This window comes from Mesoplodon densirostris, chromosome 12, assembly GCF_025265405.1.
Source record: "Mesoplodon densirostris isolate mMesDen1 chromosome 12, mMesDen1 primary haplotype, whole genome shotgun sequence".
NCBI lineage: Eukaryota > Metazoa > Chordata > Mammalia > Artiodactyla > Ziphiidae > Mesoplodon > Mesoplodon densirostris.
Window position 1 is genome coordinate 38,283,282 of NC_082672.1, and position 15,512 is coordinate 38,298,793.

The following is a 15,512-nucleotide window of genomic DNA, read 5'->3' on the forward strand; positions in this document are numbered from 1 at the left end:
TTTTTAATGGATTCCTAGAGGTAGAAAATTAAATTTATCTTTCTTCTGTTAATCCATAATTTAATTATTAAACCAGGCAAATAACCTAGAAGGGAAGAAGGGAAAAGTTTTCCTTCCCTACAGAGACAAGAGAGATTTTTCTTGCGAGTCTGTTGAAAGCAATGCTTTCAACAAAATCTTTACAATGAATGAAGGTCATAAGTCTGTTTCTCATAAAATCACTTAATGTAGGTTAATTGACATATTGCTAAAACACAATTCAGGAGTAAAAAATATCCTGCGAACGGCAGTGATTTTGAGGTTTTCCTGAAAAGCACTAGGCATGCAGGTAATCTATAATACTGGCTAACTGGAGGCCCATGAACTTTAATGGACAGTCCGCTGGTGGTTAGAATGATACCAGGAAGCTGAGAAGTAGACGAGACTTGTACTTGACAAAACCACACACCTAGGCACACAGGTAGGCTAATGAAGTTCAACAGCAGAATCATGGTTCTCCACTACAGAAAATATCGGGTTTACCCTTAACAGACAAAAGGACAATTTACGTCCTACAAAATCTACACCATAAAAATTTGCTGCATTTCGTTGTAAACTAGACAACTGTTTTGGGTGTATGTACTCAAACTGCTTCTTTAGTCATTAAAAAGAAAAACCAAAAAATAAACAAACAAAAAAACACCCCAGAATGCCAAGGCACTGGCTGGTAGACCTTGTAAAATAAACTGGTTATAAAATGTACACATAAGTAATTATATGACATTACTCCATGCATAAGGTAACTATATATAGGCTTGTGAAATATTTGGAGGTTTCTCCCCCAAATGCTGACTGTGATTTTAGAAAAATAGAACTGTTACTACATTTTTGGTACTAATTCTAAACATACCAGGTGTCTAATAAAGGCACTCAGTAAAGGCACACTTAGTTTAGGATGATAAAATCATGTCATCTACATATTAGATAATATTTACTATTTTTATCTAAAAGTGGTATCAAGTTATTAGGGAACAGTTTACAAAGGGTCTGAGACATATCCCTATCTGGTCACACCCATGTAACTAATAAGACAATGAAAGCTTAGAACTCTTAGAAAGCTTAGAATTCTTAAAATTTTCCCCCAAATTATTCATCTTGCTTTAATCATTGCCTTGTCAAATGACTCAACCATTTCCCAGCCTCTTCTTGAAAACATCTACAAACATATCTGTCTTTTCATTTCTTCTTCCCACCATGTTGCTAGCCATTTAGGACCACTACCTATATAAAACCCTTTAATTGTCTACAGAATGTCTTATATAAACAATTTAGCACGGTCAAGTATTTTCTTCACAACCTGGCCCCTATCTACATATTTAGCCTTACTTTTAATCAGTCCAGCCTCTGCGTAGCAGCCATGTTTACCTGATATAAATCAATAAAAATACAATTATATATTTAAACACCTCCATGTTTTCACTTCTGTTATCTTTGCCTGAACTTCTCCCCTCTTCCTGTCTTTTCCATGATATACTACTCATACTTTAAGTCTTAGTTCATGTGTCATTTCGTCTATGAAGCATCTCCTGAACCTTTCCAGCCTCCAAGTTGACTTACCCAACATGTTCTGGGGATCTTGTGATATCCTTTACATACTTCTTTCATAGTATTTATGAAAAGCATTGTGTTTACATGGTTACATGTTTCTTTCCCCCTCTACTAAAATGTAAACATTTGGAGGCTTTGTTTTTATGGTATGCCTTTTGCATAGCATAGTGCTTACCATATAATAGACAATCAATTAATGGCTTTTTAAAGGGTGAAGAGATTCTAACAGTCATTGGATTTCCACACCTTTGTATAACAAAGCCGCCTGCTCAGATCTCACTGGAAATAGGAAATGATTCCAAAGTAACATATGTTTAATGCACGTTAATAGTTATTGTTTCACTTTCGATTCAAAACGGCAAACTGAGCATGCAGCCTGTACAGTATTGCTAAAATTATTAGCAATAAAACATCAGCAGCAGAGCTATTTCTGCCAATTGCTGGAAGAGGAAGACCAGACATTTAAGTGCTGACTAATAAGCAGAGTGGAGCAACTGGCAGTCCAAAATGTGTATGGAGGGGCAGTAGACACAAAAGAAGCTAAACTACTAGGCAGAATTCTTTATAATCTGAGAGTGGAGAAAGGAACATGTGAACAAAGGGGAGTGTAAAAGTGTGCTGGAAAGCAGAGGTAGTTCCTCCACCACCTTTAGAACCAGACAACCATTTAATTCCCTAGAGAAAAAGTGAGGTTTTTTAATAAGTAAATAAACAGTTATAATACATAATAACTATTAAATGAAATTATCTGGGGATAACAAAGTCAAATGTTCAAAAGCATAGAAAATCATCAAAATGATAGATACATACAAAGTCCAGAGTTGAAGGTATTTGTGCTTTCAAATCAAAAGGGGCTACAAAATTTTCAGTTAGGTCCACACTTAGACACCTCATTTGGAAATAGTAAGACAACACGTATGAAATTAGTATTTCAAGAATTTTTAAAAAGTTATCTACGAATGAAGAACAGATCAATATCAGACTTCCCATGAGTAACAGTGCTTCCTAGAATACAATTGAACAATTACTTCAGTGCTTGAAGGAAAATTAATTCTCACCCTTGGATTTGTCCTCTAGTAAACCTACTACTCAAGTGTAAAGATAGAATAAACTCAGAAAGCTTACCTCGTGAACATGTTTTTTCAGGAATTTGGTTGAAGAGTATCATAAAGAAAATGCGTAGGATCTAAGAAAGCTTCAATCTAACTCAGGGGGGTACAGAGCAGGGAAGACGGATGTGTAATAGGCCTGGAGAGTCACAAATTTAGACAGGAGAGGATAAGGTACTGAGAGGGAAGTCTCCAGGAAAGAAGAGTCTAGCTTAAAAACAGAAAGCCACATTTAAAATCATGGTCAAGTCTAAAGAAAATGGTCTAAATTCAAACAGGAAAGCAGTGGGTTTCCAAAATACAAATAGAATAAGAATTGGAAATATACTTAGGATACACTTCTTAAAAAAGCCTTTTTCTTACTTTCAAGAATAAAAGAAAGGCAAACTCTAGTGGATGGGGGGAGGGGGATTTGGGGGGTAGGGGCTGTCAAAACAAAGTGTGATCCAAAAATAAACTCGAGTAAAATGATTTTGCTTTTACAGACCCTCTGAGATGTCTATATATAGACCACAGAAGAACTATAAAGAGACTAGGAACAGCTGGAGAAGGGTAAGGAATAAGACTTTTATTTTAAGTCTAATTTTACATTTTGATTTTTAAAATTCTGCATAAATTAATTTGATTTTTTTATTTTAGGAAAGAAATAATACACACATATGTCTGTGTGTGTGTGTATATATATATGTATATATCTCATGTCTCCTCTCAAAATTTTTTTCCAAAAATTATTAGATGACTTACAAATAGGAACTTAGATTGTTAAAATGTAATTACTTATATTTGCCACATTCTATAAATCTTTAGTCACAGTCTAACATCAGAATGTGAGCACAAAGTTATCTTCTTGTAGAAGAAATGGCCCACAATTCCCTAAGGGAACACATTCTTTTGAGAATAAATTGCATTCACCATGTTGCATTATTACGTTTATTTTAGGACTACAGGCTAAATCCATAAAACTTGTAATGATTTTTTTTCCCCTTCTAGGCTTATGGGAAAAGACTTAGTTTCACGGTTACTCTAAGTCATTAGAAGCAATGTTAATTTACTACTATCTCAAGCCTTTTCATCTCTAATCTACATTGATTTTCTGTCCTGAACAGAAAGTGTGCATTTTTAATGCTTTAGCTGCAATACATTTTCTTTTGGGTAGTTTTTTTCCTGCAAAAAGTGAATAAAAGACTCAAAACAACTGCTTAAACATAGATTAATAATTTCCTAAACATGACTGAAAAGAGTATACAAATTTTTAGGGAGGTAACGTTACTAGAGTGAAAGAAGCATATGACCTGGAAATAGGGCCCAGAACCTACTCCTCATTTATTGCTGTTGGTTATAATCTCCATGGGGACCTTAGCTCCTTGAACACTTAAAATGCAAATCATGGTTGATTATCAGTACATAGTAAATTCCAAAAATGTAGAGTCTTTTTTTTTTTGTCACACAAATTGAGTTTGTGACTATATGCTTTTACAGACCCTCTGAAGAGTCTATACCTTTCCCAAATCGCCGTAACAGAATGTTTTTACAAAATAGGTCTTTGCTTTGTTTTCTGGTGCTCCAGGCACCTTGTGGCCCTCAAGACTTGCCCAGGATGACATGGGGATCCTTTCCTTTTAGTATACTAGCTCAAGGAAAAGCAAAATCAAGGAAGTCAATACAGGTGATGATTTGTCTGAAGCTGTCTCATTACTGTCTCTATGCTGTGTCCTCCCTCCATGGAGAGAAGGATGTGTGTCAATTCACAAAGCAATACTCATTGACAAGCACATATTAATACTTTAAAAAAATAATTGTAGAAAAAAACAAACAAAAAACCAAAAAAGCGTGGCCCAAATTGAGGAACAAAAGTTTAGTGCTCAGCAACAATCTGAAATCATCCATATAAAACTTTAATATGTAAACTAAAAGTAGTATTCAATTCTTCATTATTGTGGAAGAATGAGTAGGGATCTAAAGATAGTCTAATAGTTCATTATTTTTAAAACCCAAGGAATGAAGATTCACGAACATTGGCTTTTCTTTCTAACCATCACAGCCCTGTCTCCTGAAATTAGCTTTAACCACGTTATTTTAATCTCTTGATTTTTCGGTAACAAAACAAGAAACCAATCTCAATTTTTCCCGCTCATTTAATTTTGGATTAGCTATTGTAGTTTTTCATGGAAAAACTCTGCAATAGGTACAATAATATACATACATACATATTTTTGGTATATAATATGGGTGTTTTTTCAGTTACATAGAAACAAACTCTCCTATCAGTTATTTGAAGCTCTTTGCAAATAAATGTGGAAAGAGATACTTTTGTTCTTAATTAATATATATATATTATACATAATTATATATAATTATATATTATATATAATTATATATAATATATAATTTAATATATATTAGATGTAAATTATGCTATATATGCATATGTACATATGCATACATATGAATTACCATTATTAAAATGCTGATTGCCATAAGAAAATTTTTTTTAAATACCATTCTTATTCACTATTTCTGGAACTTAAGAATTCCCTATGATATTGTTCTTCTGCAAAAATATCCATCGCTAAAGGTTTTGTGTTCTTAATTCTTGAGAAATAAGGTCATTTCCTCACTAAATACAGAGCTAAAAACATAATTCTTGATACAAGGATGACAGAGCACAATTTAAAATCTAAATGATCTTCAAACTGCAAATGCCATTATGGCTTTTGGATTTGCCAATAACTTAACAAAACCTGTTTTCATTTGTCAGATAAATTGTGGCCCTCTGAGCTGTGCACCTAAAAGACAGTTCAGTACAGTGGTTAAGAGCAGGGGTTTGGTTAAGAGCATGGGTCCACATCCTGACTCTGCTATTTCCTAGTCATATCAGTTTGAACAAAAATTTTATAAAGCTAATGTGAGTTCTGTAGGATTTGTAGAGGAAGGTATCTAGTAGCATCTGTGGATAGTAATGGAAGTGGTAAGAAAAAAAGAAACATCATTCTTATAAATATTACTGTGATTTTGGTATGCCGTCCTCGTCTCTGTTTTTATGAAGTCTGAGTAATGGATTTTTAGCTATTTTGAATTTATTTCTAGTTTTGGGATGAGTTTCATCGACCAAGCCAGTGGTTCCAAGCTCTATAAATTATTCTTTTTTCTTTCAAAAATAACTTGGTTAAATAGAGAGAAACAAAGCAAGGGAGGGAGGGAAGGAAGGAAGAAGGAAAAAAGGAAAGAAAGAAGAGAGGGAGGAAGGAATGGAGGGAGGGAAAAAAATTGCGAGTTATGGCAACATGTCTTGTGGCAATATCACCAAACAAATTGCTGTGCCTTCACCAGGTAGGAACCTACACACTCCTCAGATTATTTTAGATAGTTTAAAGCAGTACAACTCATTAACATTTTTAGTCATTAACTAATAACCAGTGGATATCTCAAATCATGCTCTGCTTGCCAGTGTCTTTAGCCCAAATGAAGATGCATTTAGCAATTCCATTTATGACATAAGGTAATTCTTTCATGAGAGCTATTTGTATGTATTTATGTATGAATTATTCCACCAGAATTAATCTGGCCTTTTCTTTGGGACTCTCGATGCTATAGAGAATTATACAGTACAGATGATTTCTATGGATTCTTGCTTCAGATTTCCTTTGCTTGGAACTGAAAGCAGCTATTTAATTTTACTTCAACATATTATGTGCTTTGAATTGACAGAGGTCCTCAAAGGGTACTAACGAGTTCTTGTCCTAATTAACTGTTTTAAATTTTAAAATTTTTCTTCTTTGCTCTTATGAAATAGAAGACTAGTAGAGGAATAAAACCTCATTACCAGTGTTATTTAAATTTTATTTGTTGCTACTGTGCTCAGTGTTTCAGAGGATGTCCACATGCTTTTTTTTGAGGGGGGGTGGTTTTCAATTAAACAGAATAAAATCTCCCATCAATAAACTGAAACTCTTTACAAATAGCAAATGTGGAAAGGGATACTTTTTCCTTAGACTCTATTTCAGGGCATCTGCCTTTTTGTTTTAGCAAAATTAGCCCTAAGGATAATGAATACATCATTACACTTTTCAAAATGGAATTTAAATCAATAGAAGATATCACGAAGGGAAAGGGGTTAATTTCAATGAGAAAAGTAATAAAAATCAAAATGAAATTGGTATTTAAAGGGTAAATACCTTTACTATGTGATCTAAATATAAAAATTGTTATGATAAACACTAAGACTCCATGGGAAAAAATGAGCAAACACAAAATGACAGTCCCTCAAAAAGGAAATAAAAATGGTCAATGAATATATGAAAAAGCCCAACTCAGTAAAATAAGAAATGCAATTAAAAAAATAACACTTTTTCTCCTAATAGATTAAAAAATATGAGAACAGATAATATTCAGGGTCAGCAAGAGTGCAGAGAAATACACTCTACTGTACATTGGTGGGAGGATAATTCAATAAAATGATTTTGGATCGGTAATTATCCATTATATAACAAAAAAACTTAAAATTGTTCATATTATTTAGTTATATCTAGGTATTTCTCCTAAGGAATGAAATCAGAAATGAAGACGAGGGTATTTTTTTATGGAGATGATTATAGGGAAATATGTATCATAAAAACATGAAAATAGTATAATGTATAATAATATATAATATACCATAAGATACAGCATATATTATGTTTCATAGTATAATATATAATAATAGTGTAAAAGGTTAAATGAACAATGAAATAGCCATATGAATTCCAAAATTGATGTCACATTACATAAAAAAATTAATACACGAGATGTAGCATAATCAGATACATTTCAGTTGCACATATGTGAAGGAAATGTGCAAAAATATCAATAATAAGTTTCACTTGTGAAATTATGGAAGTGCTTATCTCTATTTTTATACTAAATTGTTTTCTATTTCAATATAAAATGGCAAATATAGAAATCATAAAGGCTTACATTTTTAGGGGAGAGGAAAAGAAATTTCATTGTTAATATTTAAGTCTCCAGAGTACAGAGAGTCTATGGAAATTTCTTAACTGCAGCAGTACAGTGTTGTTAGTTACAGCTTGTCTCCAATGATGCATCTTCATGCTAAACCCAGATCCTTCACTGACCAGAATTTCTGTCATCTATGATTACATTCAAGTTTCTTTTAATTAAAATTCCTTTTATCAGACTTCCCTGGTGGTGTAGTGGTTAAGAATCCTCCTGCCAATGCAGAGGACATGGGTTCGAGCCCTGGTCCAGGAAGATCCCACATGCCATGGAGCAACTAAACATGTGTGCTGCAACTACTGAGCCTGTGCTCTAGAGACCACGTGCCACAACTACTGAGCCCACATGCCTAGAGCTCATGCTCCACAACCACAACAAGAGAAGCCACCACAGTGAGAAGCCTGTGCACTGCAAAGAAGAGTAGCCCTTGCTCGTCGCAACTAGAGTAAGCTCGTGTACAGCAACAAAGACCCAACACAGCCAAAAAATAAAAATTTATTTTATCATCTTTAGGCAAACTGAAAACTTTTGACTCCATTTTTATGGCAAATTCTCTATTTTCCTGAATCAACTTTTGACCTTCAACATGACATCATGCCACTAGATTCCATGAATTTGGTATACAGAAATGGTTTGCTATACAGAAATTACAGAGAAATAGATAACTAGAACAGAAATTGAGTGGTACTGTAACACAAACCTAAAACACACAGCATTAATTTTGAGACAAGGTGGCAGCTGGAGACCAGAAGGGCAGTGAGAAGAATCAGTGAAAACAGGAAAAACAGTAAAGAAATTGTTTTTGAGAACTGGAGAAAAGAGGGGTCACAATAATTATTATTGGAACAATAAACTTAACTATTGCCTGAAATAATTTTGAAGATAGAAAATATACCTATAAACTTGTGGATCTGACTAAAGGGATATCCAAGCAAACAGTTGACAGTGTTATTTGTAATCTTTTTACCATACATAACATGGTATTATAAGAGAGATGAGCTAAAGAAAGAACAATTCAGTTTTCAAGTAGAATTTAGAGGATATATTGCTAACTCAAGACTTTCTGGGTTGGAAAATAAAAGTTTTACATTTACAGCATCTCCAGCTGGCAAAAGATTTTCCAAGTTAAGACTGTTTCAAGAAAAAGAACAGATTAAGGATTCTGTCTGCAAGACAAGATCAAATCAAAGATGTAGTGCTAAGACACAGTGTTAAGACCTCAGAAAGGTTTCAGAGATCCTCTCAATTATATAAAAGTTCTACATCTTAAATGTGTCCCACAGTATCCTAACACTAGAGAGAGTGTCCTGTCTTGAAAACACAGGACACTCTCCCTAGTGGGTATGTATTTTATTTAAGAGGATTGACAGGGACAGAATAAAGGGACAAAGTAGGTGATTAAACAGTTAATCCCACTAGGGGATTATAAGTAGAGAACAGTAGAGAAAAAAAGTATGGGAGACCCCCATAAGTTAATGATCATTCAAGAAAACAGGTTTGCTTAACCACAAAACCATGGAGGCTTGCTTAGCAACAAAACCATGCAATAGAAGCATGAGACATGCCCCCAAACAATAAACAGTGGTGGCATGAGACCCACATCCCACCCAGTGAGCTCAGTAGGTTAATGATTCCTAGGACACACTCCTCTGCACACACTAAAATCAAAAATATAAAGAAAAGGTAACATTATACTAAAACCCGAGATGATTTACCATTTTTAGCATATGTTACCACCTTTTTTGCTCATTTCCATTGCACCAATGACAGTCCTGGCTTGACCAGGTAGGGACAAGAAAACTCCCCCACACAACATGGAGGAGGAGCTGATGATAGAAGCTTGCCATCTACTCAAGAATGAGGAAGAAGGTGGTCTTCTCTCCCTCCCCACTTTTCCTTTGATTATAAAACTGTAGCCCACTAAGTTCGTGGCATGGCACCCTCTCGCCCTCTTGCTTGTAAGCTTCACAAGTCTCCCATTCTAATAAATCACTTCTTATCTATCAATTTGCCTCTCGCTGAATTCTTTCTGCACTGAGACATAAAGAACCAGAGCTCCTCGGAGCCCTCCCCCAGAATGCCACCTAGTGGTTTTGGGTTGGAATTATAATTTGGTACACAGAAATATCAACAAAAAAATTTAAGAGTTGTAGCAGCTTAAAATAAAAGTGGCGTAAAGAGTTCAACCAATAGCTTACAACACCATGCTCTATTTTAAATTGCCTATCAGGCTATTTCTAGTATATACAGTTCAGTATTATTTTCAAATGATAATAAGCATAAAAATATTATAGCTAACATTTACTGGGCATTTTTTAAATACCAAACATTGTGCCGAGATCATTTATATAATATCCCACTTACTCCTCAAAAAAAAAAAAAAAAAAAAAACAAACACAAAAAAAACCTTTTAAACTGTTCAAACATTTTGATCCACACCTAGATTTTCATTCCAGGAACTTTATCACAAAAAGAGATGACATATTTATATGGTGATACTCAGAGCAACACTATTTATTAGAATAAAATCATGGAGAAGTCTCAAAGTCTAATGAAAGAGGAAAGTTAAATTGAGAATCTTTCACATGATGGCTTATAATGTATCAATTGAAGCATATGAGTCACTATAGCTATTGCTTTCATTTTTAATGTAAAAAATCTAAGGATTGGTCAGGTTATGCTGTCCAAAGTCACACAGAAATTGGTAGATGAAAGATTTCAACCCTGGAATTATGACTTCAGAAAACCCACTCCCAAGCACTGTACCACCTTCCTTATATTGGATCAAATTACAATTTATAAAAGAAAGTAAACACTACTATCATATCTTATGCATTGAGAAACTTCACTCTGCAACAGAACACATCCTACTTGTAATCTTGTGAAAAGTATTACAAGATTTACAGGGAAACACACCCTTAGAGGTGACATATACTCATTTCTGGGTATGTTCCCAGAGGAGAAGACTATGGGCTTCTGACTCAGCCTTAGCCAGACAGTGGATATCTTGATCCCAGCTGCCACCACATTGACTGTTTCAGTGCCAATGAGCTTTATCTGGGTCCCAGATGACAAAGAGAGAACAGGTCATAAGAGGTCATCTTTTGTGTTAAGGATTTCGTGAAACCCGAGAAGGCCTGCTAGTTTGTATTGAATAAGGCAGATCTTTAGCTACACTGTCTTATATAAATGCCTTTACCAAACTTTTGCTATATAATTTAAAATAAATGCCTATAGATTTTTGCTCTGTCAAAAACAGAAGAAATAGAAAAAAAATGATGACACTAAAAAAATCTACATTAATGAAGAGCTATAGCTGAGATCTGAGGCACATACAAGAGTAAAAGATCTTGTTATGGTTCCCATAGCAACTGCAACACAGTTGCATTTCACTTTTATGTTAAGTACGTTTAACTTGAGTGGGAATGCAAAATACTTCCTTTGAGCCAAAAAGAGAATTATGGAGAACACAGAGACCATGTTCCAGACTATTCTGGCTTTCAAGTATGTCAAATATTAACCCTAATATGTATTAACATTTTCCCATCAATACTATATGTTCATTTGTATTGATTTTAAACTACCTTTATTCAATTTATAAAATATAATTATCTAAAAAGGGAAGAAGTCCCATTAAAATCTGTTAAATCAGAAACCATGACTTTACAGTTCATACAGATAGGGGCTCTGTCCTGCTTGTAATTACAAGGGAATATTGGCTGAAAGTACAATTTATGAAAATACAATCTGATTCCATTCACTGCCAAGTGTTTTAAGCTTGACATTTAAAATTACTGTAGATATAATCTGAAACTATATAAACAAACACATGGTGCTTTAAGCAAAGGATATACATAAAAATTTTCAAGACGTGTAGTTTGCATATTTTTCTCTATTTCAATAATAAAAAGCAGGGAGGGTACTTACTCCTGTTATGTAACGAGGTCTATATTGAATAGTTCCAAATAAACCAAGAATGACGATAATAATATGTACAAAATTTGCCAGGATAGGTGCCCACTGATATCCAAGGAAGTCAAATATTTGCCTCTCCAGCACACAAACCTAGAATAGCAAAACAGGATATATAGATAAGCACAGTGATGAGAGAAAATAAAGGATCACACTGACATTATAATTAGCAATTGTAACTGTGTTACCATATCTGGCATTTGTCTTTAACAGTGAGAAAGACATTTTTAGGTATATTTCAAAGGAAGACTATGGAAGCCGTGGATCCAGAGACAGCTACAATCCTTTCAGGGATGATTTTATGGAGGCATCAAGTAGTATTCACAGGATGTCATCTGTGCAGTCACAGGATAAATTATATTGTCATATGCACTGTCAAACACTTGAAGTCATCAACCAGCAAGTTCAGGAAATGACGTCCACACGAAGGGTTTGTTGTTAGGATTTGCTCAAATGTCACTGTATAAGTTGGGAATAGAGCAAAGGGGGTTGATGGAGACGAAAAAGAATTCTTCGGCAAGTCTAAAGACCAGATTCTCGATGTCGACCTGCCACTAGGCAGCTGTAGTGCCCCAGGTAAGTCATTTCCTTCCTCTGGGAGTCTGATTTGATTCCTCATTTGTAAAATGTAAGACTTTGACTAATGTCTAGGGTCCTTCTAACTTTAATAGTACTAGATTATAAATCAAATGTGACTTTAAAAAAAATCATATCCAGTTACCTATAGTAACCAGGAAAAAGAAGGGCCCTGAAAGAAACTTAAAACAATTTTTTATTTTAAAAAATAAAAATAAAGCATCACTGTTATAAAAACAAGAAACTTGGGCCTCCCTGGTGGCGCAAGTGGTTGAGAGTCCGCCTGCCGATGCAGGGGATACGGGTTCGTGCCCCGGTCTGGGAGGATCCCATATGCCGCGGAGCGGCTGGGCCCGTGAGCCATGGCCGCTGGGCCTGCGCATCCGGAGCCTGTGCTCCGCAACGGGAGAGGCCACAACAGTGAGAGGCCCACATACCGCAAAAAGAAAAAAAAAAAAAAAAACAAGAAACTTAAGGCATTTCAAATTCTTCCATATTCATCTGTGTTTACAAGTTTACAATTAAGTCATATGTAAACAGTGGGGGGGGGAAGCAATACCAATCAACCAACCAACTCACTGACCAACCAAACAACACCCTGAGATTGGTCAGTAGTCCAGAAATGCCACTTTATATTGACAAATGAAACCTGAATAGCTGACAAGCCTCTCATCAGATCTAAGCAAAAGGGAATGGTGTGAATTAAACTCAGCTCTATTTTTCCTGCTTGCCCTCAGGTGGAATGATAACGAACTGTCTGTTTCTAGTAAAACATTGTAATAGGACCTGATGTTAAGCACGGAGATTCAACAATTGTTTTTCAATTAGCTTTTAAAGGAAAATGATTTTAAAACCACCAAGTCACTAACTATGCTTTATCACTCTACTTTAATGATATTTCTTGTCGGAAGGACACACTAACTCTTCAAACAGACGGTTTCCTTTTAAATTAAATAGCTGTAGCCTAGGTTTGAAGACTTCTTGAATGACCATTATTCCCACTGCTGTTCTTTAACTGACAGCACATTTTCTCATCAGGCATTGAAGGACAAAATAAACTCATGACAACCATTTGCATGACACCTCTATTTCCTAAGACACACCAGGTACCATGTTACATTGTAACAGTAATAGTCCAGCCTAAACAAATCTTAAGTTTCACTTAGTCTTGGCAGTGAATAAAAACACCCAAAAGAGAGAGGATCTAGGTCCAGGTCTGTTCTACTCTACATATTCTAAATCCAAAATACCCACCAGAGTCCCAAGAGTGGAATTCAATATTCTGATTGATTAACAAACAGACTGTCATGGAATATGCACATAACCCAAGCCTCATAAACTTTGAACTGTCTCCTGATGAAACATTCCTTCAATTGTTATCATGCAGTCAACACTCATAAAGGAGGCCCATTTGTGATGTTAAACAGTATTACATATGCCTTGTTGGAATTCATCAACATTACCAAAAGATAAGTGGTTGTTCTCAGCATTGCTAATTGTCTATATAAAAGTTCCCTCTAACACAGAACTCTCTTATCCTTATCCTATGAATAAATAGTAAGTAGAAATGTAAAACAGCAGTAAGAAGAACTTAAACTATAAATTTTGAGCACCATAACTGTGGGGACACAGCAGGGAAAAAAATATAGAGGATGAAGCGCATCAGTCAAACAGTGGGAAATCCCTCAATAAATGCTCCAATTATGGAAGAAAAGAGCAAGTACCATGGTTAATTATAAAAAAATATATAGATAATAATATACTCACTAAGTCTGAAAGGCTAAAATGAAGTTGCATCAACATTTATCAGCCTTTTTTTATGACAAAACTAATGGTTTCATCAAACATTACTTATGAGGTTATGTAGACTGAACAAGCTAATGTGCAATTCTTCACTTATAGTATTTCTGCTTTTACCTCCTCTTTTTGATGGGCTCCTTAGTCATCCTAAGTAGCTTTATTACAGGTTTTACTGTTTAGAGCTAGGGCTGAAGAATGGAAGATTTCAATAAGTATAAAGGGAATTAACAATTTACAGAGTAGGTACAGTCTTTCCTAAGAATTCCTTCCAACAGGATGTATATTAACTATGAAACCACTGGGAGGTTGTGGAGTTAGAGGAAAGAGAATGTTTTCTTTTTTAATTTAATTGAATTTTTAAAAATTAAAGTATAGTTGATTTACAATGTTGTGCTAGTTTCAGGTATACAGCACGGTGATTCAGTTATACACACACATGCACACGCACACACACACAACACATAAACACATACATATATATTTTTTTCAGATTCTTTTCCCTTATAGTTTATTACAAAATAATGAGAATAGTTCCCTGGCTATACAATAGGTCCTTGTTGATGATCTATTTTATATATAGTAGTGTGTCTGTGTTAATCCCAAACTCCTAATTTATTCCCTCCCCTTTGATAACCATAAGTTTTTTTCTATGTCTGTGAGTCTCTTTCTGTTTTGTAAATAAGTTCATCTGTATCCTTTTTTTTTTTTTTTTTAGATTCCACATGTAAGTGACATCATATAATATTTGTCTTTCTCTGTCTGGCTTACTTCACTTAGTATGATAATCTCTAGGTCCATCCATGTTGCTGGACAGTATTTCATTCAATTCGTATTCATTTCAAATGGCAGTATTTCATTCCTTTTTATGGCTGAGTACTATTTGTTAAAACACTTAATACATGCCAGACTTTCATACTATTCCTTGGTCATATATCGCCTCATTGAATCTGCACAAAACCCAAAGAAGTAAATATGATTGTCTTATTTCTCAGACTAAGAAATCTAAGATGTAGTGTAGCTACGTGATTTTCTTGTAGTCTCAGAAGGGGTAAGTGGTCCAACAGGAATGTAGGCGTATGTGCATGGCCCGTGCTGTGTCCTTGCTTTTGAACTCTTGCTACATCTAGTCCAAAAAGAAAAAGCTTTCACAGATTCTGCTGGAGGCATAGGCTGGGTACAGGATATATGCTACTTTTTTACCTTATTTATTGTAGAATAGTATAGAGAATCTTTGATCATACTTGTCACCTCATAACATTATATCATCACTGGTCAATGCAGAGTTCCTTTTTGTTTTGTTTTGTTTATTTTCTTATTTGCCTCCAACAACCCATGTTCTTAATGTTATTCCCCTATCGCCCACTGGACTCTAATATACTTATTTTATGCCCTTTGAAACACCTGACATACAAATAGATGCATAGAGCCTTGAAAAACATTACTGCTGGTTGTTTGTGTGTGTGGCATTTTCACATA

General features: G+C 34.8%; 1 protein-coding gene across 1 annotated transcript in view; it reads right to left on the reverse strand.

The window, feature by feature from the left end:
• Positions 1–13,314, reverse strand: part of NKAIN2 (sodium/potassium transporting ATPase interacting 2) — a 522,794-nt gene extending 509,480 nt beyond the window's left edge. The window contains exons 1-2 of the mRNA XM_060115055.1: positions 13,306–13,314; positions 11,616–11,753 (exon numbers count right to left, since the gene is read on the reverse strand). Of these exons, the coding sequence (XP_059971038.1) occupies positions 11,616–11,753; positions 13,306–13,314 (147 nt within the window). The remainder of the gene's footprint in view (positions 1–11,615; positions 11,754–13,305) is intronic.
• Positions 13,315–15,512: the final 2,198 nt, after the last annotated feature.